This window comes from Chenopodium album, chromosome 23 (assembly GCF_948465745.1).
Source record: "Chenopodium album chromosome 23, dcCheAlbu1.1, whole genome shotgun sequence".
NCBI lineage: Eukaryota > Viridiplantae > Streptophyta > Magnoliopsida > Caryophyllales > Amaranthaceae > Chenopodium > Chenopodium album.
The window spans coordinates 35,038,922-35,064,102 of NC_137856.1; the positions used below are offsets into that span (position 1 = coordinate 35,038,922).

General features: G+C 36.0%; 3 protein-coding genes and 1 pseudogene across 3 annotated transcripts; 2 read left to right on the plus strand and 2 right to left on the minus strand.

Moving 5' to 3' along the window:
* Positions 1–1,276: 1,276 nt before the first annotated feature.
* Positions 1,277–4,964, minus strand: LOC145607772 (protein phosphatase 2C 57-like). The gene is made up of 11 exons (XM_081663363.1): positions 4,592–4,964; positions 3,849–3,977; positions 3,652–3,754; positions 2,978–3,088; positions 2,768–2,847; positions 2,579–2,632; positions 2,173–2,289; positions 2,035–2,089; positions 1,895–1,927; positions 1,747–1,793; positions 1,277–1,542 (listed from the first exon to the last, which is right to left on the minus strand). Exons 1-11 carry the CDS (start codon positions 4,912–4,914, stop codon positions 1,419–1,421), a joined length of 1,176 nt encoding a protein of 391 aa, XP_081519489.1. The 5' UTR covers positions 4,915–4,964; the 3' UTR covers positions 1,277–1,418.
* An 850-nt stretch (positions 4,965–5,814) lies between these two features.
* LOC145608364 (protein PLASTID TRANSCRIPTIONALLY ACTIVE 7-like) lies at positions 5,815–8,513 on the minus strand. Its single transcript, XM_081663974.1, has 4 exons — positions 8,347–8,513; positions 8,113–8,169; positions 7,950–8,012; positions 5,815–6,395 (listed from the first exon to the last, which is right to left on the minus strand). Exons 1-4 carry the CDS (start codon positions 8,404–8,406, stop codon positions 6,063–6,065), a joined length of 513 nt encoding a protein of 170 aa, XP_081520100.1. The 5' UTR covers positions 8,407–8,513; the 3' UTR covers positions 5,815–6,062.
* A 1,349-nt stretch (positions 8,514–9,862) lies between these two features.
* Positions 9,863–16,440, plus strand: LOC145608982 (RNA-binding KH domain-containing protein RCF3-like). The gene is made up of 8 exons (XM_081664557.1): positions 9,863–11,129; positions 12,167–12,631; positions 12,765–13,013; positions 13,573–13,821; positions 14,947–15,050; positions 15,252–15,366; positions 15,453–15,579; positions 15,876–16,440. The coding sequence occupies exons 1-8, from the start codon at positions 10,371–10,373 to the stop codon at positions 15,893–15,895; spliced, it is 2,088 nt and encodes a 695-aa protein (XP_081520683.1). The 5' UTR covers positions 9,863–10,370; the 3' UTR covers positions 15,896–16,440.
* Positions 16,441–17,129: 689 nt separating this feature from the next.
* Positions 17,130–18,305, plus strand: LOC145607476 (protein MITOFERRINLIKE 1, chloroplastic pseudogene; annotated as a pseudogene).
* The last annotated feature ends 6,876 nt before the right edge of the window (positions 18,306–25,181 follow it).

A 25,181-nucleotide genomic window follows, 5' to 3' on the forward strand; every position in this document is an offset into this window, starting at 1 on the left:
ACCGGCTACATTTTCTCCATCAGGTTGGTATAATGGTATTTATCTACCATGTAATGTTGTTTTTGTTTTTAGTGAGGGTTCCTGTACGTTAATTTTCTAGTTGACTTGTTTTGATCTCGCCTTTTTGACAATTTTATTATAATATATATTTTTGTAGGATGGGGTGTCAAGGAAATCAAGGAAGTTACTAGAAGGTGATGATTTAGTGCAGCTGGATTATGACTATGCAGGACCAAATCCTAGGCATGAACCTAGGAGGGGAAGAGGTGGTGGCAGGAACCCTTAATTGCTTGCTTAATCTTAACTATATATCTTTACTTAGATATATTTAATTACTAATATTAATAGCAATAATTATTTTTCTCTTTCTCTTTAATCAGATGGAGAAAGAATTTTGATCTAGAATATAGTACTTGTACTATATATTAAGAGGATATTAAATGATGCTGTTATAGCATTTGTTTAGCATTCATATTAATTCATATTTACTACTTCCCTAAGAATAATGTAAGTGGTCTTATTTGTGACCAAAGTATATGTAAATAAAACGGGATATTATTATTAATTTATTATTGTTAACTACAGAGTACTTCCTATCTTAATCTTCTGAATGACTGATTTCCTTTCCCTCTAGTCCTAATTATAATGCTAATTTTTTTACATTTTCGACATTGTGTTTTGGTATTATTGTACATTGTACCCCTGAACTTCAGGAATTTACGCGCACAGCCCCTGTCGTTAACCAGATGTTAAACCCTGGCTTACTCATATTTTTGAAGAGGGTTACGTGCATGTGACTTAAGCTCTTCCTAGTCATAAGCCTTTTTGAGAGGTTACTTTAAGAAGACAAGCAAATTTGATATGATTACTAGAAAATGAAAAAAATTTATGAATCACCTTGCTAGTTTCATGAGGAGGGAAAAAAACAGGGGATTTTGGGTAGTTTCATTACTTACATGTTACTTGTACGGATGATTGTGGTTTTGTTTCTGCATATGAATACATTAGTGATTAGTGGACACGACACGTTACTAGTTTGAAGTACATAATCAGCGTGACAATAAATTCCGGAAGGGATTGATAATTTGTGTACATGAAGCATTTCAATGTTCCATGCATCACTGCAGTCTGCAGCAGTACAGAACTAGTTCAGACTGTTATCAAGGTTTGAGTTAAACACAGACCTGTTATGCTTCTGAAGCTAATTACGAGTAGTTGATTTATTCGAAAAAAAGACAGATTTAAGGTCATGTTTAATAGGTCACGAGAGGCAAAGTTGTATCAATCTCATTATGGATTTGATTTCATGTGTAGTCAGAGATTTGAAAACAAAAAATTGTGTACAAATATTATAATTTATAGTATGATTCCTATAGACTGAGTATTTAATTTATATACAATTTACTCATGCTACCAATTTACAAAATCAGATGTGAAGACAACCATATTCCAAGAGAAACAACACCGAGAGTGACAAAGGCTTGGCCGAACTCATACAGAACGTTCTCTTTATCTGCAGGCAAATTCTGCCAATCTGTTTTACTGCAAGAGAACAGCAAGAATGGGTTATACATAAACTAAAGGATAGTTTCCATAGGATGCTTCACCTGACTATATGTTCTAATGAAAAACGCTATAAAGATATGGTACAAATATGTTTTAAACAAAAGGGTGTAGGCCATATTATGCCAGACTATCTCAATTAAGAAAAGCACTTCACAAATATCAAAGGTAAAAACAGCATACCCTAAATCTGCAATAATTATGCTAATATTATCTTGTGATCGCCGATCCTGCAACAAGAAGGATGAAATTATATTATTAGAATGCCTAGAGCTTAAAGTAACTCAGACTGTTTGAAGCATGGGAATTTTATTTTGGGGGAGATTATTACCAAAGCTGCGTTTGCCAATGATTCACAAGCTTGCTGAAACGAAAACATGAAAACAAAGCCATAAACTTAAGACAAAGATATAATCTTTCAACTAAATCTCAATTTTGACATGTATAACTAAAGCAGGCTGTAGGATTTACCTGAACATTTCCATGCTGCCGCAGCTGATCTCTGACAAAAGACACTGCCTCTGAGCTGTAATTAGTACAGAAATCGGTGAATATTAAGATTTTATATCGTTATTTTACAAGGAAGAATAATCAATGCATGGCACAAACCCGTCAATGTAATCCCATAAGCCATCAGAGGCTAAAAGAACCAATTCTGCATCTGAACCGAGCTCAACTTGGATTATATCAGGACGAGCAACAACTAAGTCTCCATTAAACTTCACCCTGAAAACCAAAATCATACCATGCATATTTAACCATTTTAATGCTAAAATTAATGTATTAAACTCAAGCAGTCTAGCTAGTTACCTATTTTTCTTATGCTTATAGGCCAGTTACTCTAATTTGTAGCTCAGCTTATGCAGCCTAATTTCAAACTGATAACTATCGCGAGTAACATATATGAAGGAAGACAATTTGGAGACCAACTTTGTTTTTTTAAAACCAAAAGTAGTTCAGATACAGCATAAAATTATTAAGATATGAGCGATATTTCAAGGATATAGTCTTTTACCTAGAAGCGAACTTCTGTGACCATCTCCCTTCCTTGACTCCTCCTTCCACCATCCTTTTCCAAACACATGACAAGCACTTGTCAGGACATGTACATACAGAAAAGAAGCTCAAGAAGTGAAGCAGTTTGAAATTAGATCATTAGGAATGACACTCATTCGTCCAGGTTAAGTAGAGGGACCAAACATACTCATTCTTCTTTGTCTTAAACCGAATGTCACCAAAAGCACGAGATATAGCAATATCTCCACATATCCTCCCATTGTTAATCTGCAGATCAGCAGATGGTAATATGAAAAGTCATCCCTACTGCTTTACACATAACAAAGTGGGGTTGCAAAATCAATACCGTGACTATAAGGAATAAACAGAATTAAATTTTAAGAACAGGAAGACACACCCATCCACCTGCTTCATTGATTCTTCTAATTTCTTGAAGTGATGCCTTGTTGCTTCCATAGGGTCTATGAGGATCAGTCAAGACTTCTGCTTTCCCGGAGCGTGAGATTACCTAAATCACTTAGGAAGTCAAGATATTTGGAAGGTAGCAACTTGCAAAAAGCATTTCCAACTATATGATTTCCTTGACTTCTAGCAGCTTATATAATTCATGGATATGCTATTTGTTTGTCAATTCTACTGATGCAATCTGTTATCAAGCATCTGCTAAGTCGGTCAAATTGGAGATATGTCTTCATAACCCTTAGCCAGAGTAGTAGTTCATGCAGTTGGCTTCAACTCTTAAAATTAAGGTAACTAGCCTAGCAATTCAAAGTGAAGTTACTACTGCTACACTCTGCTAATTCTATCCGTAATTCAAACTTCTGTATTAAGGAACTGGTTATTTGCTTCTTATCTTGTTTATCATGTTTCCTAGCTTATTATAAGTATGTTTCTTGTGGTTTTCTTACGATCCAAGGCTTGATCTAGTATATATTGTAACTTTTTCTGTAAAGTAATACAAGATCATCTTGACATATTTCCCTAAAGTTATCATTCTGGTATTTATCACTGCAAAATTGCCAATTGCACAAGAAGGTTAAGCAATTTAAGAAGGGCTGACATGAACCATACCGCAGAGGAGTCACCAAGATGTGCAATGTATAACCTATCATTCCCAACCAACATGACTGTAGCCGTTGCCCCAGACTCATCCTCCTCCTCTTTATTTTCCAGCCTATATTTGTTAAAATCAAAAAACATATGCTATTTTGTATATTATGATCATAACAAATTCAAGGATATATGTCAAATGAGATGTGCTTACTTACCATTTTGATAATCTCAAGTCCACATTCTCAAAAGCCTCAGTTATCGCGCTCTTAATTGTATCAAAATCTTTACCACTCAACAGCAACTCACCTTTTAGAGCCTGAGCACACTCTTTGTATAGCTCCTCCCTGCTTTGCATGAAAACCATGTCATAGTCTGCATATTTACTCAGCTGAGAACATGACTGCTAAGAAGTGAAATAAAGGCAAAACACCAACCAAAATTATTCAATGTACCAATTCAATGCTAATGTCCAGAAAGCAATTCAGACAAATTCATCGAATTCAACGAATATATTCATTGATATTATTCAATTCTGCCTTAGTTATTCATTATAATTGATTAGAGAAAACTGTTTCATTACTTGAGATAGCAGAAAAATAAACATCTAGGAAAATAAGCTTAAAAATAGTCAAAAAGAAGAATCTGAACTTTTGGTCATCTTCTTACATTAATCCCATCTTTTAACTCGATCAATATTATAACAACTTTGGGCTTGGTATTCTCTTAATAATTTCAAGTGATCCGAGACTTACAGTTTTCGGTACTTTCAGGGACTAATCTAAGCATTCAAAGTCAAACTTCAATAATAATACTATAAGAGCATGACTCTAAAATTGGGATTATTTTGAGTTGATTCAATAGTGGGATTAATATAAAAAGGCGATCAAAAGTCCGGATTATCTATACTAAATCTTCCAAAACATAACAGCATAAAGTTCTGATGTACTGTAAGGCATACCTTAGAAATGTAACAGAAGCAGAACCACCATGCCCATCAAAAACAGCAGCAAAAGTAAAACCTTGAAGTGTATCAGGCTGAACAATAACAGCATCATCTTCCATTTCGTCTCGAGCGCCTTGTAATTTGGTTAAACCCCATCTGATTCCTGCAACACCAGCTAAGGAAGATGGTGCCTCAATAGCAATAGCAGAACATTTGAATGATGATCTCTTTGTTTGTCTTAAAATTATGGGGTTTTTCTTATTAGTCTTAAAAGCAGAATTAGAATTGTGTAATCTAGTTAGCAGAAATTTCTGCAGTTGTTGGTTAAGTAAAGCCATTAACAGCAGATTTTTTTGTAAAAGATTCAGGCAGAATTTTGAGTGGCTAGTTTTATAGTGATAAGAGTTTGAAGCAAAGAACTTTTAACTGTTTTAACGGCTAAGATTTTATGTCAGAATTTCATCTATTGGCTTTAGATGAATACTGTACAGTTGGTTGGTCAGGCTTTTGTTTCTTTCTTTCTTTTGTGGTTCCGGTTGAGTGTACTTTCTCATTGAAATTATAGGTTAGATTAGAGACCAAAATATCTCTAAGTCTCTATAAAAATAGTGAATGATTGTTAGTACCTTTGGGGGTAAACCATATTTCAATTTTGTTTGATTGACGCTAAGGGTTACTGATTACTCCGTAATAAACTATTATTTTATTTTTTTTTTCCCCAACTTTATAATGTATACGCCGCCAACTAAATATTTTGATTATTTCCTGAATAGATTGGTTTATACAAATATTTAAAATTCTATAGTTTGTCTAGGTTAAGGTAAATCTAATGGGTCAAGTAGTTGTGTACTTGTGTAGTCAGTAATTTAAACTGAAGCCAGCGAATGCTTCAACGCTGTCTAGAATGAGTAGGTTCTAAGTGAATACGCTAAAAACTATTGTTGAACACGCCCTATTCTCACAAGTGATTTATTTACCCTATTTTGCTGGAATTAGGCTACACATTAGCTTAACTATCAGTCTGTCACCATCACAAAAATTCCCAACCACTAATAGGAGCACATGTAAGATACTCCGTTCCTATCAAGATTGATATTATGGATTACTTTTCTAAGTTTCAGTTATTGTAAATTACACTTTTTTTGGCCTAACTATAGCTGGCATATTGCCCATTAACATTTTCCTGTTAATTAGAAACTCAGAATGTTTGATAGCATCTTGGATAAGAAACTCAGATGAAGCATAGTGAGTTGAATTTCAGACCTCACCTACCGAAGGCGTCAAGTTTTTGCCATTAGGCCAAACAACATCAACTATAACAGTTAATGCAATCTATATAACTAAGCATTAATCAAGGTTGTTCCATCTACTTGGTAATACATTTATTCATATAATTAAATTTAGACAGCTAAAAATGATACAATCTAATCTTTTAAGAGTACTATGAACTAGTCCTTAATAAAAGCTGACAAACCAAAATACTGCCTTAATAAAAGTTTTCCTTGAGGTAAGTAGGACCGGGGCTAAATGGGTCGGTCTCCAAGTAAGCTTCAGGACGAACAAATCCAGCGTCATTCATACGGTTACTCAGCACATGAAGGATGGCCTTTTTGTCCCCATACTCATCTCGGTTGTTTTCTACATATGCTGTGGCCTCAGCTGCAATTTCGTTCACAAATGCAAAGCGGTTGTCCTCTGACTTCAGTAGCCGATCTATATCCCCTGCCAAGACCCCTCCACCTTCATTGACCTTTCTCATTTGCTCCTCAAGGAAAGGGACCCTCTCCAGTTTGGCTTCCATAAACTCATCTTTCTTTGTCTTTAGAAAAGGAACCAACAACAACAATGTCATATTGTCATCAACATACAGACCACTACTTTAAGAATGAACTATGTTTATATCTAACGCTAGCACCCAGAACTATAAACCCTAGCTTGTAAATAGCAAATAGTATTATGCCATACTTAGACTTACTAGTCCTAAATCTGTAATTACAGAAGAACAGAAATTATACAGGAGTTTAACACTAACTGCCCGATTGCAATATGCTCATCAAACTCACATCATTTCATGAGATGACATACATAAACAACCAGTTATTACAGTTGTAATCTAGTCTGGCAGGTTGAAAGCTATAAGTTCAATGCCCTGTACATAAGGATATACAAATTGGCTTTAAGGTATATAAATCTGAGTCAGGTAAGCCTAACAATGAATACATCTTTGACTATTCTCAGGATTTTGGAATAACTACATAAACATAACCCCAATCATCACTAACACAGACAAAATAAGCATATTCCACAATGCATTATTACAGATAATTTTGTAATTTATATACCATTCACTCTAACCTTATCCGGACCAATAATTCCTTAAAATTTCCAAATGTTTAGTCTCCAATGTGAGCTCAATTTTCTACCCCTTCTTTTTCTTCATTCTCAAATAAATTATAAACAGAAACTTCTCGACAACAAAAGGCTTTATTAAGAGTAAAACTCGGATCATTTGGTCAGGTCAAGTTAGATTCTCAATCTGAACCAAGCCTCGATAAACCTATCAAGTTTCGACACAAACATGCCATTTCTTTTCTCTAGAAAATACATGTCAACAACTAACATCATTTTCAGTTGAAGAGGAAGATAAGGAAAATGATGAAATGTTTGGCAGTCTAACATCAGCCAAGGAAACCTTACCACCCTTGAATTTTCCAAACCAGCAAAATAAATAGGCCTTCCCCCAAACCAAACACAGACTTCAAACCCTTCAGGACAGGAAAAAAGAAGTATGTAGTAGCTGAGCTGAAATGAATATTTTATGAGAGAAGGAAATTGGGAGCTGAACTGAACTGATTGAAGCTGAACTGAACTAAACTTAACTGAAATTAAGTAAATGTGAATAGACCCTTCGTGTATATTATACTGAAAGAACGAACCCATATTGATCAAAATCAACTAGGTGACTTCAGCAGAATTATTGGGTCTTAAACTGAAAAAAGTAAACCAAATTATCATGAAAGCTAAAACATGAAAACATATGTTACTAAGTAAAAGCAGTAAGCATTAACAATACTCAATTGCTCACTCCATTCGGATAAACGAAGTACTTCATAATTATTAGGTTGACAGTCGATAGTAAAATTTGAATTAAGAATGTGACAACTAAATTCGGACTGAGTGAGTAGTTCAAATGGATTGAATGTGATCACTACTAAGAACCCAAATGCAGAATATAGTTAAATGTCATACATGCTAATCAATATTTTATTATAATCCAAATTATTCCAAACCACAATTACTTTCTTCAATTCCAGGATTCCACAAATTAAGCATAAATTTCATGAAATTAAAATCGTTAAATTACACGACATACCAATTTTCTACGTCGCCAAACTTGCCTGCCACTTTGTTTACGACTTCGGGGTTTCGATTGGGCCTACAATTTAGATAAAAACCCAATTAAATTAGACAAAAAATAAGAAAACCCAGTTCATCAAAATCCCTTTTTATTGAGGAAATTAAGGATTTTTACTTACTTGACACCTGATGGAAGACCTTAAAGACCACAAATTTACTGGTCCAGCATCAATTTTCTACAGAATTAAACATAATTAAGATATTAAGAAAGGTGGGTTCATCATTAAGAGCGAAATTCAGTTTAGTTGAATGAACAAAAATGGTTAAAAAATTCAGAAAATTAAGCAAAAAAAGGTTGAAATAATACAGAAAGTTAAGCAAAATTCTTAAATTCAGGAGAGAGAAGACCTTACTGGGGAAGAAGATAATGGGAGTAGAGAATTGAAAGGGAGAGAAGAGAAAGATAAAGACATGGCTATGGTAGTATGGTGTAGTTTCTTCCTTTCTAGATTAGCTTTGCGCAGTCCGCAGTTACACACTTGCACCTGGACTCCTAGAGGCTAGAGGTGTCAATTCGAGTTAGGTTTGATGAGCCGATATCAGATCGGGTATATTTTAAAATTAAGTCAAGCTAACAATTATTATGGTTATATTTAAATCGGGTAATTTTCAAGTAAATTAGAACTTAGGAATCGGTTCGGTCGGATCCATTTATGTTGCACCTTATGTTAATTTGGAATGTTTTAAAGTTAGAACGATGTCTAAAAAAATTGTTAGAACAAAATACTATTTGGAGTAATTGGGGCCTGTTCTCATTGACTGAACTCAGCTGAACTGAACTCAACTGAACTGAACTGAATTGAACTGAACTCAGCTGAACTGAACTGAAATGAATATTTTATAAGAGAAGGAAATTAGGAGCTAAACTGAATTGAATTGAACTGAACTGAACTGAATTTCAACGTAAGAGAACAGACCCTTGGTTGAGGATTCGTGAGATGATATCTTTTAGTAAAATAAAATAAAATGCTTTAATCGGAAAAACAAAGCTAAATAAATACTAATTACAATGATTTTACGCATAATTATGTCATTCATTTGGAAATCGATTAATGCATGATTGTCATATAACTATATCTTTATGTCATTTTGTATGAAGTATTAAATGATTATTTGCAACTTTATGGTTTGCATTTATATATTAAACTCACAAAACCAACAAATTTAACAACAAAAACAATAATAAATTGAAGAGAATTACTTTGAATAAAAACTGATTTATGAATAAATTTTACCCCGTCAAAAAAATAAATAAATTATAAATGAGAAATAAACATCATTCGCAACTCTCCTATTAAATTCTCCAAAACCAAATTAAAATCAGCAATATAACATTGATTTCCTCGATCTTTCCTATTCCACAATAAATCCTTTAAGATCGACCAAATTAAAATTAGCAAAGATAACAATGATTTCTTCCATCTTAGTGATTTTGTAATAAATCCTCCAGAATCAAATCAAATCAAAATCAACAAAGATAACAATGATTTCTTTCATCTTCCATATTTTGTAATAAATCCTCCAAAATCAACATAAAATCAACAAAGATAACAATGATTTGTTACTCTTGTTTATGCAAATCCTCCAAAACAATGATTTCTTCAAATCCTATTGTTAACTTCCTAAGAATAAGTGAGAACCAAATTTAAAACATTACAACAATAATGACTAAATTAACCTTCCAAGACAAAAACGGCACCGTTTTATACTCCCAAATTAATTATTTTTTTTTCTTAATTTATAATTTATTTTTATACAGTCACCAAAATTACAGTTAAAAAAACACATTTGCACGAGCCCCTTGACTGCAAATCGTGACACACAGACACCCCCACTAAAGCCATGTACTACACTCTCTCTAATCTTGGTACTAGTAGTAGATTTTAAAAGGGTACTCACTACTTTCTCTCTCTTCTACTTTCTCTCTCTAACTCTAGGGTTTCTACTCTTCAAAATTCCACCAAAACCCCCATTTTCCTCTCAGATTTAGATTGTTCTTCAAAAGAGAGAAAAAGGGTTTTTGTTTATTATGTTATTTTTCATCGAAGATTCAAACTTTATGCAAATCTAGCTGAAGAAGAAGAAGCTGCAGCAAAAGCCCAGAAAAAACAGCTAAGGAAGCAAAAGGGTTTATTGGGATTTCATTTGATTTTGATTAATCAAATTTGAGTGATTTTTATTGACACAAATGCCTGAAGCAAATTTGGGAAAATAGCAAATTTCTGGGATCTGATTAGTTTGTTGTTTAATAGATAACTGAGGATTGAGAAAAACCTCAACATTTTGCCAAAAAACTCAGTTTATTTACTTGACAGTTAGTTGATATCTTTGTTTTTCTGGACCAAAGAATTAAGGAACTGACCCACAAAATTTGAGGATGGACAGATCAAGATCTAAGAGGAGCTACTACTATGACCACCAAGACTATGACCCAGAACCCTTTTCTAGGACAAGACCAAGGTACAACAACAACAGCAACAACTCTGCTCCTATCCCACACCATTACCCCAGTAGTCGCCATCGAGGCGGCGGAGGAGGGGGAGGTTTTGGTGGGGGTGGAGGAGGAGGTGGGGGTGCTGGTGGAGGTGGAGGTGGTGGGAGAATGGGAGGAAAAGGCGGTTCGGATTCATCAATGGTGACCACTAGTTATAGGATACTATGCCAGGATATGAAGGCAGGAGGAGTGATTGGGAAATCAGGAAGTATAATTAAGGCAATTAGGCAGCATACTGGGGCATGGATCAATGTTCATGAGCTAATGCCTGGTGATGAGGAGAGGATTATTGAGATATCTGATACTAGGAGGAGAGACCCTGATGGGAGAATGCCGGCATTTTCGCCGGCTCAAGAGGCATTGTTTTTGATTCATGAGAGGATTCTAGAGAGTGAAGGGTTTGTGGATGGGGAGGGTGATTATGGTGGTCCTGGGAGAGGTGGAATGGCTGGTGGTGCTGGGAGTAACAATGGGAGGGTGGTAACAAGGTTGGTGGTATCAAGGATGCATGTGGGGAGTTTGTTGGGGAAAGGAGGGAAGATTATTGAGCAAATGAGGGTTGAGACAAAGACCCAGATTAGAATACTCCCTCGCGATCATACCTTGCCTCGTTGTGTTTCGATGGGAGAGGAGATTGTTCAGGTTTAATCTTTGTATTCCTAATCATCATATCACTCATGTTGTTTTAAGTGCATTTTGGACTGCCTGGATTTGAGTGTGGTTTTGACTGGCATTCCTCAATTCTTAACCTATATCAGATGAATGGTGCTGTTACTTGCTTTTGGACATTTAACTTGGATATTATCTTGATATTTTTGGCCCTTGACATAGCATGGGACAAGCAGAACAATTTTCGTTCAGTAGCAAAAACCTTGCTTAATAGCAATGTATACAGTTACTGAACCAACCATGATATGCTCATTGCATTTTAGTCTCATCAGTATTTGATTGGTATGCCTTTTTCTTGAGCATGTGCATTGACTGGGAATTTGATGAGGCAATTAGAATTGATTGCAACTTCATGGAATCTGATGATATTTCATAGGATTTGTTGATAAATGTCATAGTGTCACTGAATATAGCCACTTTATGTGTTAGCAGTTGAGCTTCTTGCATCTTTGAGCTCCTCAACCCTTGCTCTCTGTTTCTCTGCTTTATGAACTCTGGACAGTTGCTGTTCTTTTTGTTATTGGAGATAAAATTTTATTACATGTCTACTCTTGACTGTTCTCTTTGGATTTTGATTTCGAACGGACCAAAGTGCTCTTTTGTATTGTCTCTTTTAGGGCAATTCCACACTGAAAGATTCAGTGGCCATTTTGTGGATGGTTAATGCTGGTAATGGGGTAATTTTTTAGTTGTCTCTGTTAGTTTGTACTTTGTAGGACCAGATACTACAAACTCCGTATTTCATAACAATTTAAGATAATGATGCCATCATTTAAATTGACTGAGTGTCTGATTCCCACATATTTGAGCCATGAAGTCTTTGCTTTTGTGATTAGATATCGATTTTATTATATTGCTTTTCAGTTCAAACTGTGCTGTTGAAGGACTTCCTATGGCCAAATTATAGAAAGAAAATGTGTTTCATTTCACTGTGTTGTTTCTATATTAATTTTTACTTAACTATATCATGTTCAACGTATGCAAAATAACTCAGTAGTGTGATACCTCAGGTTGTTGGTGATACAAATGCTGTAAAGAGTGCCATATCTATAATTTCATCACGTTTAAGAGAGAGCCAGCACCGTGATCGCACTCAATACCAGGGGCGACATAACAACTCAGAGGAACGCTTTGTTGAAGAAGACTTCAATCCACACATGAGTCGCAGATCTTCTATGGATGGTGCCCCTTACAGTTCTCGATTAAATTCTTCTAATAACAGGGGCAATAACTACTCATCTCGATCGGGTGGTTATATGTATGAGTCTGAAGGTGGTAACCGTAATGAGAACTTTCAGCCCTCTTTTGAAGACCTTGTGTTTCGAATACTTTGCCCAAATGACAGGGTTGATAGTGTAGTAGGGGATTCCAGTGGGATCATGGATATACTTCAAAATGAAATTGGTGTGGAAGTTAAGGTTTCTGAACCGTCGGATGATTCAGATGAGCGCATAATTATTATATCATCTGATGAGGTATTTATACTGATAGTTAGTCTCTCTTTGTCATTTGCTATTCAGCTGTCTTGAAGCTTCTGTTTTGATGGATGGGCTAACATATTCCCATAATAAGTTGTTGATGGTTTTCTCCTCTTTGTGACTTGCTTAGGGGCCCGATGATGAACTGTTTCCAGCTCAGGAAGCGTTGCTGCATATACAGACTCGAATTGTGGATTTAGTTCCAGATAAGGATAATATTGTCACTACAAGGCTGCTTATCGCGTGTAATGATATCGGATGCTTAGAAGAAGGAGATGGATCTTTATCTGAGCTGAAAAAATTAACTGGTGCAGATGTAGAAGTCCTTCCAAGGGAGAAAGTTCCAGCATACGTATCAGGCTCTGATGAGCTTGTCCAGGTATATATATAAGTGTAACTGTAGATGTCTCAAAATTGTTGATTTTTGTGTGTGAGTTTTGCTGTTTTTTATGCTTTACAATGTATTGTGAGAGGGCTTGTTGCATGCATACTCCATCACTTTTGCTCTAATGGCACCATGAGTCCATAACTGATAATATGTGACCTATTCTGATATTGATCATACCAGAGCCCTCAACACTTGGAAAATTTATATATTGAACTATCACAATGTTACATCTTGGAATATAACACAATTTATTGATCAAGAATTTGCTTACAAGCAATAGATTACAGTTAGCCCTGTATGCTGATATACTGGAATGTGATCTTGGCCATTAGTTTTTTAAGTTATTCTTTTGTCATTGGCTCATTGCTAGTGCTTTTCATGTCGAGGCATGATAATGTCATGCTAAGTTTAGAACTCTGTTTCCTATAACTGGTCAGAATTTCAGCTAAAGAATCTTTCTTCTTTGGAATATCACCCAGGCATCTATGCTCAGGATCAACTCTGAGATCTAGTATGTACAATCTTTTTCAGTAGCTTGTGTCATTTGCAGATTGTTGGGGAGATCAAAGCAGCTCGTGAAGCTCTTGTTGAGGTGACTGCTAGACTAAGGAGCTATCTATATAAAGAGTTTTTCCAGAGGGATATGCTTCCACCACCTGATCCAGCTCCAGGCTCTTTCGGAAATGGGCCTTCTGGGCCAGAACCAGCAAACAATTCTGCTCCAGCTTATGAATCATTGGCTAATGAAGCTGTAATTTCTCAAAATGTGCAAACTACTGGCGCTGGACAACCAAATAAGGTATGTGAGATATTCCCCTTTGGTCCAGCACTTTCCAAACGAATAAAGCAATAAACTCAGAATGAATAGGATTCTTTCTTTTTTTCTTCTTGAAGAGGGAGGTTGAGGGAACAAGAAATTTGATTGTAGATGTTTGGTTTATTAGCACATATAATGTCTGAAAAAGGCACTACTCTTTGGAATGAATTGAAAAGCTAATTTTGTTACGGTGAAATGTGAGTACATTTTGCGTCTTTCAATAACAGTATGCCCTTAGTTTTATAGTCTTATGAAAATTGTGCTTTATCCAAGGAATAGCATGCATTGATTCTGACTGATTTCATTTATCCATAGCCCAGTGATATACACATAATCATCAATTTCTGGTCAGTGTAATAACATTTTGGGACTAAGGCTTTGTTGTTGTTGAGAGAGACTATATAGCTGCTGATGCTATTGATATGTGAAAATGTTTGCGTCATGTGTCAATTCCATATGAACGGAACTATCAATAATGGCTCCTTGATCAGCCCAGGTATCTGTGGGTCACTTGTTTCTTTGTATGGAATTTTTTTTATTTATTTATATGTATTTAATTTTTTATGCAAGCTATAAATTTCAGTGCTAGTTGAGGAAATACGCCGTTGTCTCTGATAGAAACTAAAAATTCCTATTTACTTTGCCAAATTTTAAATCTTAAAACTACAAGCTTTCCCCCCAATAATACCGTTTAAGCTGTACACGTGGATAGAGTGATGTGTCCTTAATAGCATGCAGGCACCAAAAATTCTGATGTAACTGTAGTAAAACAGATTGTTTATTCTAATTTTTCAGCTTAAACACTTAACCTTTATCTAGAAATGAGCTTCAAGCTTTCTCTATCACAACAGCGTCGATTCTCATGTAAAACAGATTGTTTACTCTTATTTTTCAGCTTAAACACTTTACCTTCATCTTCTATATCTTCTATCACAATAGTATAGTATCAATTCTCATGTGTCTAATTTGAGAGTGCATAGAAATGTAAACATGGTTTGAGCAGCAGATTAGCTATCAGACAGGCCCCTTATTATACTGTTTGTAGCTTGTTTTTAGAAAATTTAACTTCAACATGTTTCATTATATGAATTTTGGATCTTCTTGAAGGATGCTGGATTGGCAAGCAGCGAAACATCAAGACATAATGAAAGTGACCGTCGTGAAGATAGTGCCAGCAGTCGCCGTGAAGATACACCGACTAGCTTGAACAGGTTCAGATCTCAGATTTCTTATATAACTTTAAAAATTCAAGGGAAAAAGGGCTTTCAAGTAATCCTGATAAGGATTTTGATAATTTATTCAGGGGAAAGGGCTTTCAAGTAATCCATATATGTTTTGGATAATTTGTTCTATCATATGAATTATTCATGCATGTTTAATTGTTATGCCATGTGCATCGTGTTGTTTTTCAGTGGCAGGATCCAGCTACCTATGGTAACTAGGAGCACTTTGGAAGTTGTCATACCAGAATATGCAGTTACAAGGCTTCTAGGGAAATCCAAAAACAAATTGGCTCAAATTAGTGAGGTGATATTACATCTAGCAATTACTTTGCTCCCTTGTATCCTTTTATTTTAACAAGTCAATTAAACTCCCTATGTATGCTTGTGCAGTTATCTGGTGCCAATGTTTCTCTGATAAATGATGAACCTGAGCTGACTGAAAAAGTCATCAGGATAAGGGGAACTCCAGAGCAGGCTGAGCGAGCCCAGAGCTTGCTCCAGGGTTTTTTCTTGAGCAGTGAGTCTTCGCTCCCTTGATCTTGTCAATGCACTTACGTGTGACTGGTATTCTCTTCTAATTTATGGGCAGGAAATGAGAATTGATTTCATGATTTAAGATATTCACTCCATCATCTGTAATTGGACCTAGAAAGTGATGTATAAAATCTACCCTATGCTCGAAGCATTAATCTTGTTTGAAATGGTTTCATGATTAGTGGAGACCATGTATAGTTCGGTGGTCTTAAACCATATGATAAGCATTCTGGATTAAGGTTTTATTTATGGGGCTAATTTGTTTGTATATCCTTGCAGTTCAAGAAGACGCCCCATGAGGTAGGTGAAGTTGATAAGCAATCCAGCGAAATGAGGAGCTTTTTCAACTTCCCATCTGTTGTTGTTCTCAGCATCTTTTTGGTTAGGCCTCTGAGCATCTTTTCTCATATCCTTAGAGCTTCCACATAAAGACTAAGTAGGTATTTTGAGTTTTCGGAAGCAAGGAAATCCAAGGGTCTTTTTTGTTTGTAAATATGTACAAGAATGCTCTCAGGTGTACTTTTGGATTTTCTAGATGTTGTACTAAGTCGAATTTGTCAATGTATGAATACTGTTAGTAGTCAGTAGACTCAGTACCTCTCTAGTCTAGTTGAATGTATCATTATGTTTTCATGGATGATGTTTTATCGTTTCCCCCTGAAAAAGGAAGCCTGATGACGCAATATGTCCTCGAAACATACTGTTACTTCACTAGGATTTGGATGAAGATTCATGTACTCCACAATTTTGTTGTAATTTGGAGTACAATAGCAGGCAGAAGCAGAGAATGTTAGTGTATTTGAACTGCTTGAGTTACATTTCAACTCAAAATACTTTTGTCTTAGCTGCAGTAGTGATTTTGGGAGTATCTTAGCCCTTGTATTATTTTTTTAGCAAATCTAGTATGTAAATACTAGTAGTAGGAACATGTTAATTCTTTAGGCAGGTACATTTTGCTGTAGTTCAGTTAGGCAAAAAAAAGTTATACTTCCTACAGACTTGCTCTGGATTTCGGGTGTGTCGAGTGATGATTCTTTTGGGGTTTTAACCCCGTTGTATCACCAATAAAAAAGAATCTAGACATACCCGAGTGTATACATTCTAGAGTGAAACATGTGGTTTTAATAAAGAGGAGAAATTCCAAATATTATATCTAGTATATCAAAATTTCTCTAAAACAGGGCACAGTAATAACAATAATACAAGTAATTCAATAAACATATGATTTCTATATTCAAGAAAAATCATTTAGCTCAAAAATAAGGTTTGTTGTACACAAAGTATTAAATATTGAACCCACTTTTTATATACTCTTAATTTATACTTTTGTGTTCTATATATTTCTAAGGAAACTCACAACTCAATCAATATCTTCCAAAAAAGAAGGCAAGAAGAAGTCCTTTTATTTGTACTTTAATTTTATTATTTTGAGAAGGCATGAATCAGTATGTTCTTATCAATAACTCCAAACATGATGTCTACAAAAACAGAACAACTCAAACATACACAAACTCAAAAACAAGAAACTTAACCATGAAAACTCTAAACTCTTCTTCCAATAATTCATCAATGTCTCTTCTACCATTACCTTGCAACTCAACCTCTGATCTCCATTTCAACACCCTGTTCTCTAACCTCAACACCATCCTTATCTCCTCGAAAACCCGAAAATCCACCAACAATGTCCCTCTCCCTCATTTCCTCTGTACCTCCATGTCCATGCAACTCAAACTCCAAACACCAACACCAAAAAAACCACCACCCACTTCTCATATATCACTAAAATCCTCCATGAATAACCTATCAGTTTTCGAACGTGCGTTCATCGGCACATTAGCAGGAGCATCTGCTGGTGCATTCACTTACTTCTGCCTACACCCACTAGACACCATCAAAACAAAGCTTCAGACAAAAGGGGCTAGCCAAATTTACAAAAATACCCTCGACGCGATCATTAAGACCTTCCAAACTAAAGGGATATCAGGGTTTTACAGTGGCATATCTGCTGTAATAGTTGGCTCAACATTCTCATCTGCTTTATTATTTGGAACTTGTGAGTTTAGCAAATCATTTTTGTCGAAATTCGATAAATTCCCTTCTTTGTTAGTCCCTCCTACAGCTAGTTTAATGGGAAGTATTGTGTCATCTGCAATAATGGTACCTAAAGAGTTGATAACACAAAGAATGCAAGCTGGTGCAAAGGGAAAATCATGGGAAATATTAGCCCAAATTTTGAGAAAAGGCGGTGTATTAGGTTTGTACACTGGTTACTCTGCTACATTACTAAGAAATTTACCTGCAGGGGTTCTAAGTTATTCATCTTTCGAGTGGCTTAAAATCGCGGTACTTAAGAAGGGAAACAAGGAGAAGCTGACACCATTGGAGAGTGTTTGTTGTGGAGCATTAGCCGGGGCGATTTCAGCCTCATTGACAACACCATTAGATGTTGTTAAGACTAGGATGATGACACAATTTCAAGGGGTGGTTGTTAATGATGGGGTTAGTGGAATAATTAAGCAAATATTAATGGAAGAAAGTTGGGTTGGTTTAACAAGAGGAATGGGTGCAAGAGTTGTTCATAGTGCTTGTTTTTCTGCTATAGGTTATTTTGCATTTGAGACTGCTAGACTTGCTATTTTGGATCAATATCTTAAGCATAAATATCAGTCTAAGGAGATAATTGTTTTAGAACCTTCATTAAATGTGTAGTTTGCACATTTTTCATGTATGAAATTACTCTGTTTTCTTAATAAATTTTGTTACAATGCTCTTTTATGGATGTCAAATTAAGTATTTCAATTTGTACATGCTACCTTGAGGTTAGGGGTTCAATTTCTATTAGAGGCACTTTAAGGTTGGGAATCTCTTACCCATCCCCCCTCACTCTCTCGAAGTGTCTAACCCGTAAACACTGGATCTAAAAAACCGTAAGGGTTGAGGTTTGATCAGAGTCTTTAGCTTACCGTAAAAAAAAAAAAAAAAATAATAATAATAATAATAAATAAATAAAACACAAATATATACTTAACATTTTGAGGCCTAAACTTCATGTATATAAACTATAATTTTGGAAGTTCCTTTTAGCCCAAGAATTCTCAGTGCTAATAAAAATTAAAGTTAAAATACATAATGAGCCTTTTAGGCTATTTTCCTCCCTTTCTTAAGTTTTAATTTTTATTTCATTTTATCTTAATTTAGGATATATGTTAGTTTTCCTAATCTTATTGAGTTTCGTATCCACTAAGATCTTTGGCTCATGTATAAATATATGCTATTTTTTGTTTTATTTATTGAGCAATTGCCCTAATTTTGTGAATATTGTTGATCAATTCTGATATTAAATTTAAGAATTAGGCATAAAATTTTTGTGAGTGATGAGTGCAACAGGCAAGCTAAAGAATGTGGTGGCCGCGGCGGTGGTGCGAGGAGTAACGGAAGCAAGAGCACAAATATTTGGGCACGTACTTAACCCTACGGCCAAAAGGTCCGCTCATAAGGTACTAAGGAAGAAACTAATTGGTGACAAAGTTGCTGAGTGGTATCCTTATGACTTAAAGCAATGTATACCAAAACAATTGGTACGAGTAGAAGAGAAGGAAAAAGAAAAGAATGAAAAGAAAAAAGTTAGAATTAAAAAGCCGGAGTGCTGGTCAACGCCGAAGTATTTTAGTCAAACTACCGGATATTGGTCGGCGATTTCTTACAATGATAATAAGAAGAAACAACAAGCAATGGAGAAAAAGAAAGAATTAAGGATTAAACGGAAGAGCAAATAGACTAACTCTATGATCTATATATTTCACTATTACGAATGTTTAGCTTGTAATTACGGAGTAGTTGTTTATTATGGATGAATCTAGCTATATTATTTCGTAATAATAAACATTTGACTACCCTAGTGTTTATTATGAATAAAGATCTTTTTTTTTTTTTTTGATGTTGACTAGAGTAATAAAATTATTAATATATTGATGAATATAACCTATGGTCTAACACTCTAATCATATTTAATGTTTTTGCACGTTTATAATGATAGAGTGGCTCATCTTATATTCTTAATCCGATTAGTTCAGTTAAGTTATAGAATAGTTTAAGAAAAGTAATTTAGAGCATTCTCATAATAGTCACAAACTTCTCGAGTCAAGTATAGTGGCGCTGAACTCATATAATTTTTGAACCGAGCTCAATAGCTCATGAGCCAGCGAGTTTCATCAACATGCCTAGTTTTTTTTAGAGCTGTCAATTTGGGTATTCAAGTCGGGTTTGGGTAGGTTCAAATTAGGACTCGGGTTAAATCCAGATCAGGTTATGTCGGGTCAATCTAGCTTCAAATCAGGTTCAAGTCGGGTCAATTTCAGTTCAAGTTATAACGGGTCGTTCACCTTTTCGGATATAAGTCGGGTTCAATTCGAGTTAAAATAAGATCGGGTTCAATTTCAGGTTGTGTTGAGTCGGGTTTGGATGGGTTAACAAGATGATACATTCGGGTTCGGGTTAGTGTTGAGTCAGGTTCTGGTTCAAGTTCAATTCTAATAAATATCGATGTGGCCAAGTTGAACTATATAATTACACCTTCCATGATTTGATCAAGCATCATTAAGATTTTATTAAACCTATATACGAGTAATAGAGAACAAAAGTTATATAAGCTGAACAAAAGATGTTATTAAATCAGATTGAGGGTTTACAGAATTATACCAGTATATAAGCTGAATAAAATGTATATAAAATTTTATTAAACCTTCCATGACCCGGGTTCATGTTTTAATTGGGTCCGGTACTAGTTCAGGTTCGGATTGTTTACGGGTCGGATTAAATCGGTTGAAGGTTACTATCAGGTCGGGGGCAGGTTTGAGTTCTGGTCATAAAGTATTGGATCAAATGGGTTTTCGGTTAATATCAGGTCAGGTTCAAGTCAGCTTACGGTCACTAGTTTCACCCCATTGTTCGAGTACAGGCTGGGTTTAGATCTTTGTCCGTTAAGGTCGGGTCAATTTTTGACAGCTTTAGCTATAATCCACACTTTTTGAGGAAATTTTGAGGTTTTGGGGCCCGTTGGCAAAAAGTGTTGAGACCCGGGGGGATATATCTCGGGGTCATATAACGCCGTTTGAAACCATATATGATCATTATATGTTGTCATAAACGTCCGTGGTAGGCTTGAGTTTATTTACGAAATCACTACAAGTTGTAAACGGGTAAAATGACCGTCTAAGGGCATATTGGACGATTCCACCGACACAATTTGACTCCCGGAGGATATTAGCGTCCACGGTAAACATCTCGACATTTTTTTATTTCTGGGTTAAAAAAGGTCAAAACATTACAAAAATTTTTTTGAGGAAATTTTGAGGTTTCGAGACACGGTGGCAAAAAGCCTTGAAACCCTATGGGATACATATCGGGGTCATATAATTTCGTTTGAAACCATGTATGATCATTATATTGTTGTCATAAACGTACGTGGTAGGCTTGAGTTTACGAAACCACTGCAAGTTGCGAACGGGTAAAATGACTGTTTAAGGGCATATTGGATGGTTCCACCGACCTAATTTGACTCCAGGAGGATATTAGGGACCATGGTAAACATCTCGGAAATTTTTATTTCCGGGCGAAAAAAGGTCAAAAAATTTACAAAATTGAAGGCTATAATCCACGCTTTTTGAGGAATTTTGAGGTTTCAGGGCCCGGTGGCGAAAAGCCTTGAAACCCTAAGGGATACATCTCGGGGTCATATAATGTTGTTTGAAACCACATATGATCATTATATGTTGTCATAAACGTCCATGGTAGACTTGAGTTTACAAAATCACTACAAGTTGTGAACGGGTAAAATGACCTTTTAAAGGGCATATTGGATTGTTCCACCTACCCAATTGGACTCCCGGAGTGTATTAGGGACCATGGTAAACATCTTGGTAATTTTTATTTCCGGGCGAAAAAAGGTCAAAAAATTACAAAATTGAAGGTTATGATCTGCGCTTTTTAAGGAACTTTTGAAGTTTAGGGTCTTGTGGCAAAAAGCCTTGAGAAAGGGATACATCTCGTGGTCATAATGTCGTTTGAAACAATATATGATCATTATATATTGTCATAAACGTCCGTGGTAGGCTTAAGTTTACGAAATCACTGCAAGTTGTGAGCAGGTAAAATGACCGTTTAAGGGCATATTGGACGGTTCCACCGACCCAATTTGACTCCCAGAGGATATTAGGGACCATAGTAAACATCTTGGCAATTTTTATTTCCGGGCGAAAAAAGATCAGAAAATTACAAAATTGAAGGCTATAATCCACGCTTTTTTGAAAATTTTGAGGTTTTGGGGCCCGGTAGCAAAAAGCCTTGAGACCCTAGGGGATACATCTTGGTGTCATATAATGTCATTTGAAACCATATACGATCATTATATGTTGTCATAAACGTCTGTGGTAGGCTTTAGTTTACGAAATCACTTCAAATTGTGAACACGTAAAATGACGGTTTAAGAGCATATTGAATGGTTCCACCGACCCAATTGTACTCTCGAAAGATAGTAGGGAACATGGTAAACATCTCGACAATTTTTATTTTCGGACGAACAAAGGTCAAAAAATTACAAAATCAAAGGTTATAATCCACGCTTTTTGAGGAAATTTTAAGGTTTCGGGACCTGGTGGCGAAAAGTGTTGAGACCCTAAGGGATATATCTCGGTGATATATAATGTTGTTTGAAACCATATATGATCATTATATGTTGTCATAATTAAACATCCGTGATAGGCTTGAGTTTACAAAATCGGTTCAAGTTGCGAACGGGTAAAATAACCGTTTCAGGACATATTGGATGGTTCCACCGACCCAATTGAACTCCCGGAGGATATTAGGGACCATTGTAAACATCTTGGAAATTTTATTTTTCGGGCGGAAAAAGGTAAAAAAAATTACAAAATCGAAGGCTATAATCCACGCTTTTTGAGGTTTCGGGACCCGGTGGCGAAAAGTGTTGAAACTCTAGGATATATCTCGGTGTCATATAATGTCGTTTGAAACCATATATGATCATTATATGTTGTCATAAACGTCCGTGGTAGGCTTGAGTTTGCGAAATCGGTTCATGTTGCGAACGAGTAAAATGACCCTTTCAGGACAAATTGTTTGGTTCCATCGACCCAATTGGACTCCTGGAGGGTATTAGGGGCCATGGTAAACATCTCAGCAATTTTTATTTTCGGGCGAAAAAAGGTCAAAAAATTACAAAATCGAACGCTATAATTCACGCTTTTTGAGGAAATTTTGAGGTTTCGGGACACGGTGGTGAAAAGTGTTGAGACCTTAGGGGATATAGCTCGAGGTCATATAATGTCGTTTGAAATCATATATGATCGTTATATGTTGTCATAAACGTCCGTGGTATGCTTGAGTTTGCGAAATTGGTTCAAGTTGCGAACGGGTAAAATGACTGTTTCAGGACATATTGGATGGTTCCACCGTCCTAATTGGAGTCCCGGTGGTTATTAGGGAACATGGTAAACATCAAGGTAATTTTAATGTCCGGGCGAAAAAATGTCAAAAAATTACAAAATCGAAGGCTATAATCCATGCTTTTTGAGGAAATTTTGAGGTTTCTCGCCCCGATGGCGAAAAGTGTTGAGATTCTAGGAGATATATCTTGGTGTCATATAATGTCGTTTGAAACCATATATGATCATTATATTTGCCATAATAGTCCGTGGTAGGCTTGAGTTTGCGAAATCTGCAAGTTGCGAACGGGTAAAATGACCGTTTCAGGACATATTGTATGGTTCCACTGACTCAATTGGACTCCTGGAGGGTATAAAGGACCACGGTAACCATCTCGACAATTTTTATTTTCGGGTGAAAGAAAATCAAAAAATTACAAAATCGAAGGCTAATCCATGCTTTTTGAGGAAATTTTGAGGTTTCGGGACCCAGTGGCGAAAAGTGTTTAGACTCTAGGGGATATATCTCGGGGTCATATAATGTCGTTTGAAATCATATATGATCATTATATGTTGTCATAAACGTCCGTGGTAGGCTTGAGTTTGCGAAATCGGTTCAAGTTGCGAACGGGTAAAATGACCGTTTCAGGTTATATTGTATGGTTCCTTTGACCCAATTGGACTCCCGGTGGGTATTAGGGAATACGGTAAACATCTCAACAATTTTTATTTTCGGGCGAAAAAAGGTTTAAAAAATTACAAAATTGAATGTTATAATCCACGCTTGTTGATAAAATTTTGAGGTTTCGGGGCCCGGTGGCGAAAAGCCTTGAAACCCTAAGGGATACATCTCGGGGCTATATAATGCCGTTTGATCATATATGATCATTATATGTTGTCATAAACGTCCGTGGTAGGCTTGAGTTTACGAAATCACTTCAAATTGTGAACGGGTAAAATGACCGTTTAAGGGCATATTGGATGGTTACACCGACCCAATTTGACTCCCGGAGGATATTAAGGATCATGGTAAACATCTTGACAATTTTTATTTCCGGGCGAAAAAAAGGGTCAAAAATTTACAAAATTGAAGGCTATAATCCACGCTTTTTGAGGAAATTTTGAGGTTTCGGGGCCCAGTGGCGAAAAGCATTAAGACCCTAAGGGATACATCTTGGGGTGATATAATTTCGTTTGAAACAACATTTGATCATTACATGTTGTCATAAATGTTCGTGGTAGGTTAGAGTTTTTGAAATCACCGCAAGTTGTGAACTAGTAAAAGATCGTTTAAGGGCAAATTGGATGGTTCCACCAACCCAGGCCAATTGGACTCTTGGAGGGTGTTAGGGACCAGGGTAAACATCTCGGCAATTTTTATTTTCGGGCGAAAAAAAGTCAAAAAATTACTAAATTGAAGGTTTTTTTAGGAAATTTTGAGGTTTTGGGGCACAGTGGTGAAAAGTATTAAAACCCTAAGAGATACATCTCGGGGTCATATAATGTCGTTTGAAACCATATATGATCACTTCAAGTTTTGAACGGGTAAAATGACCGTTTAAGGGCATATTGAATGGTTCCACCGACCTAATTGTACTCCTAGAGGGTATTAGGGACTATGGTACACATCTTGACAATTTTTAGTTCCAGGCGAAAGAAGGTCAAAATATTACAAAATTAGCTTTTCGCTACCGAGCCCCGAAACCTCAAAAATTCCTCAAAAACTGTGGATTATATAGCCTTCAATTTTGTAACTTTTTGACCTTTTTTTGCCCGGAAATAAAAATTGCCGAGATGTTTACCACCCTAATACCTTCCAAGAGTTTAATTGAGTGAGTGGAACCATCCTATTTTCCTTTAAATGGTCATTTTACCCGTTTTCGTACATGCCTCTTGTATTAGCTATAAGCTCTCACGGGGCCTTTACGTTGCCGGATAATGGTTATATATGGGTCCACACAATATTATATGAACCCGGGATTCATCCCGTAGTGTTCCCGTGAATTTCCAACACCAGCTCCCGACAACTCTTAAATCGCTCTGATTTCGTTATAGTAGAGTTGTCGATTCGGGTATTCAAGTCTGATTTGGGTTGGGTCAAATCATGTCTCGGGTTGATTTAGGATCTGGTTATGTCGGGTCAGTC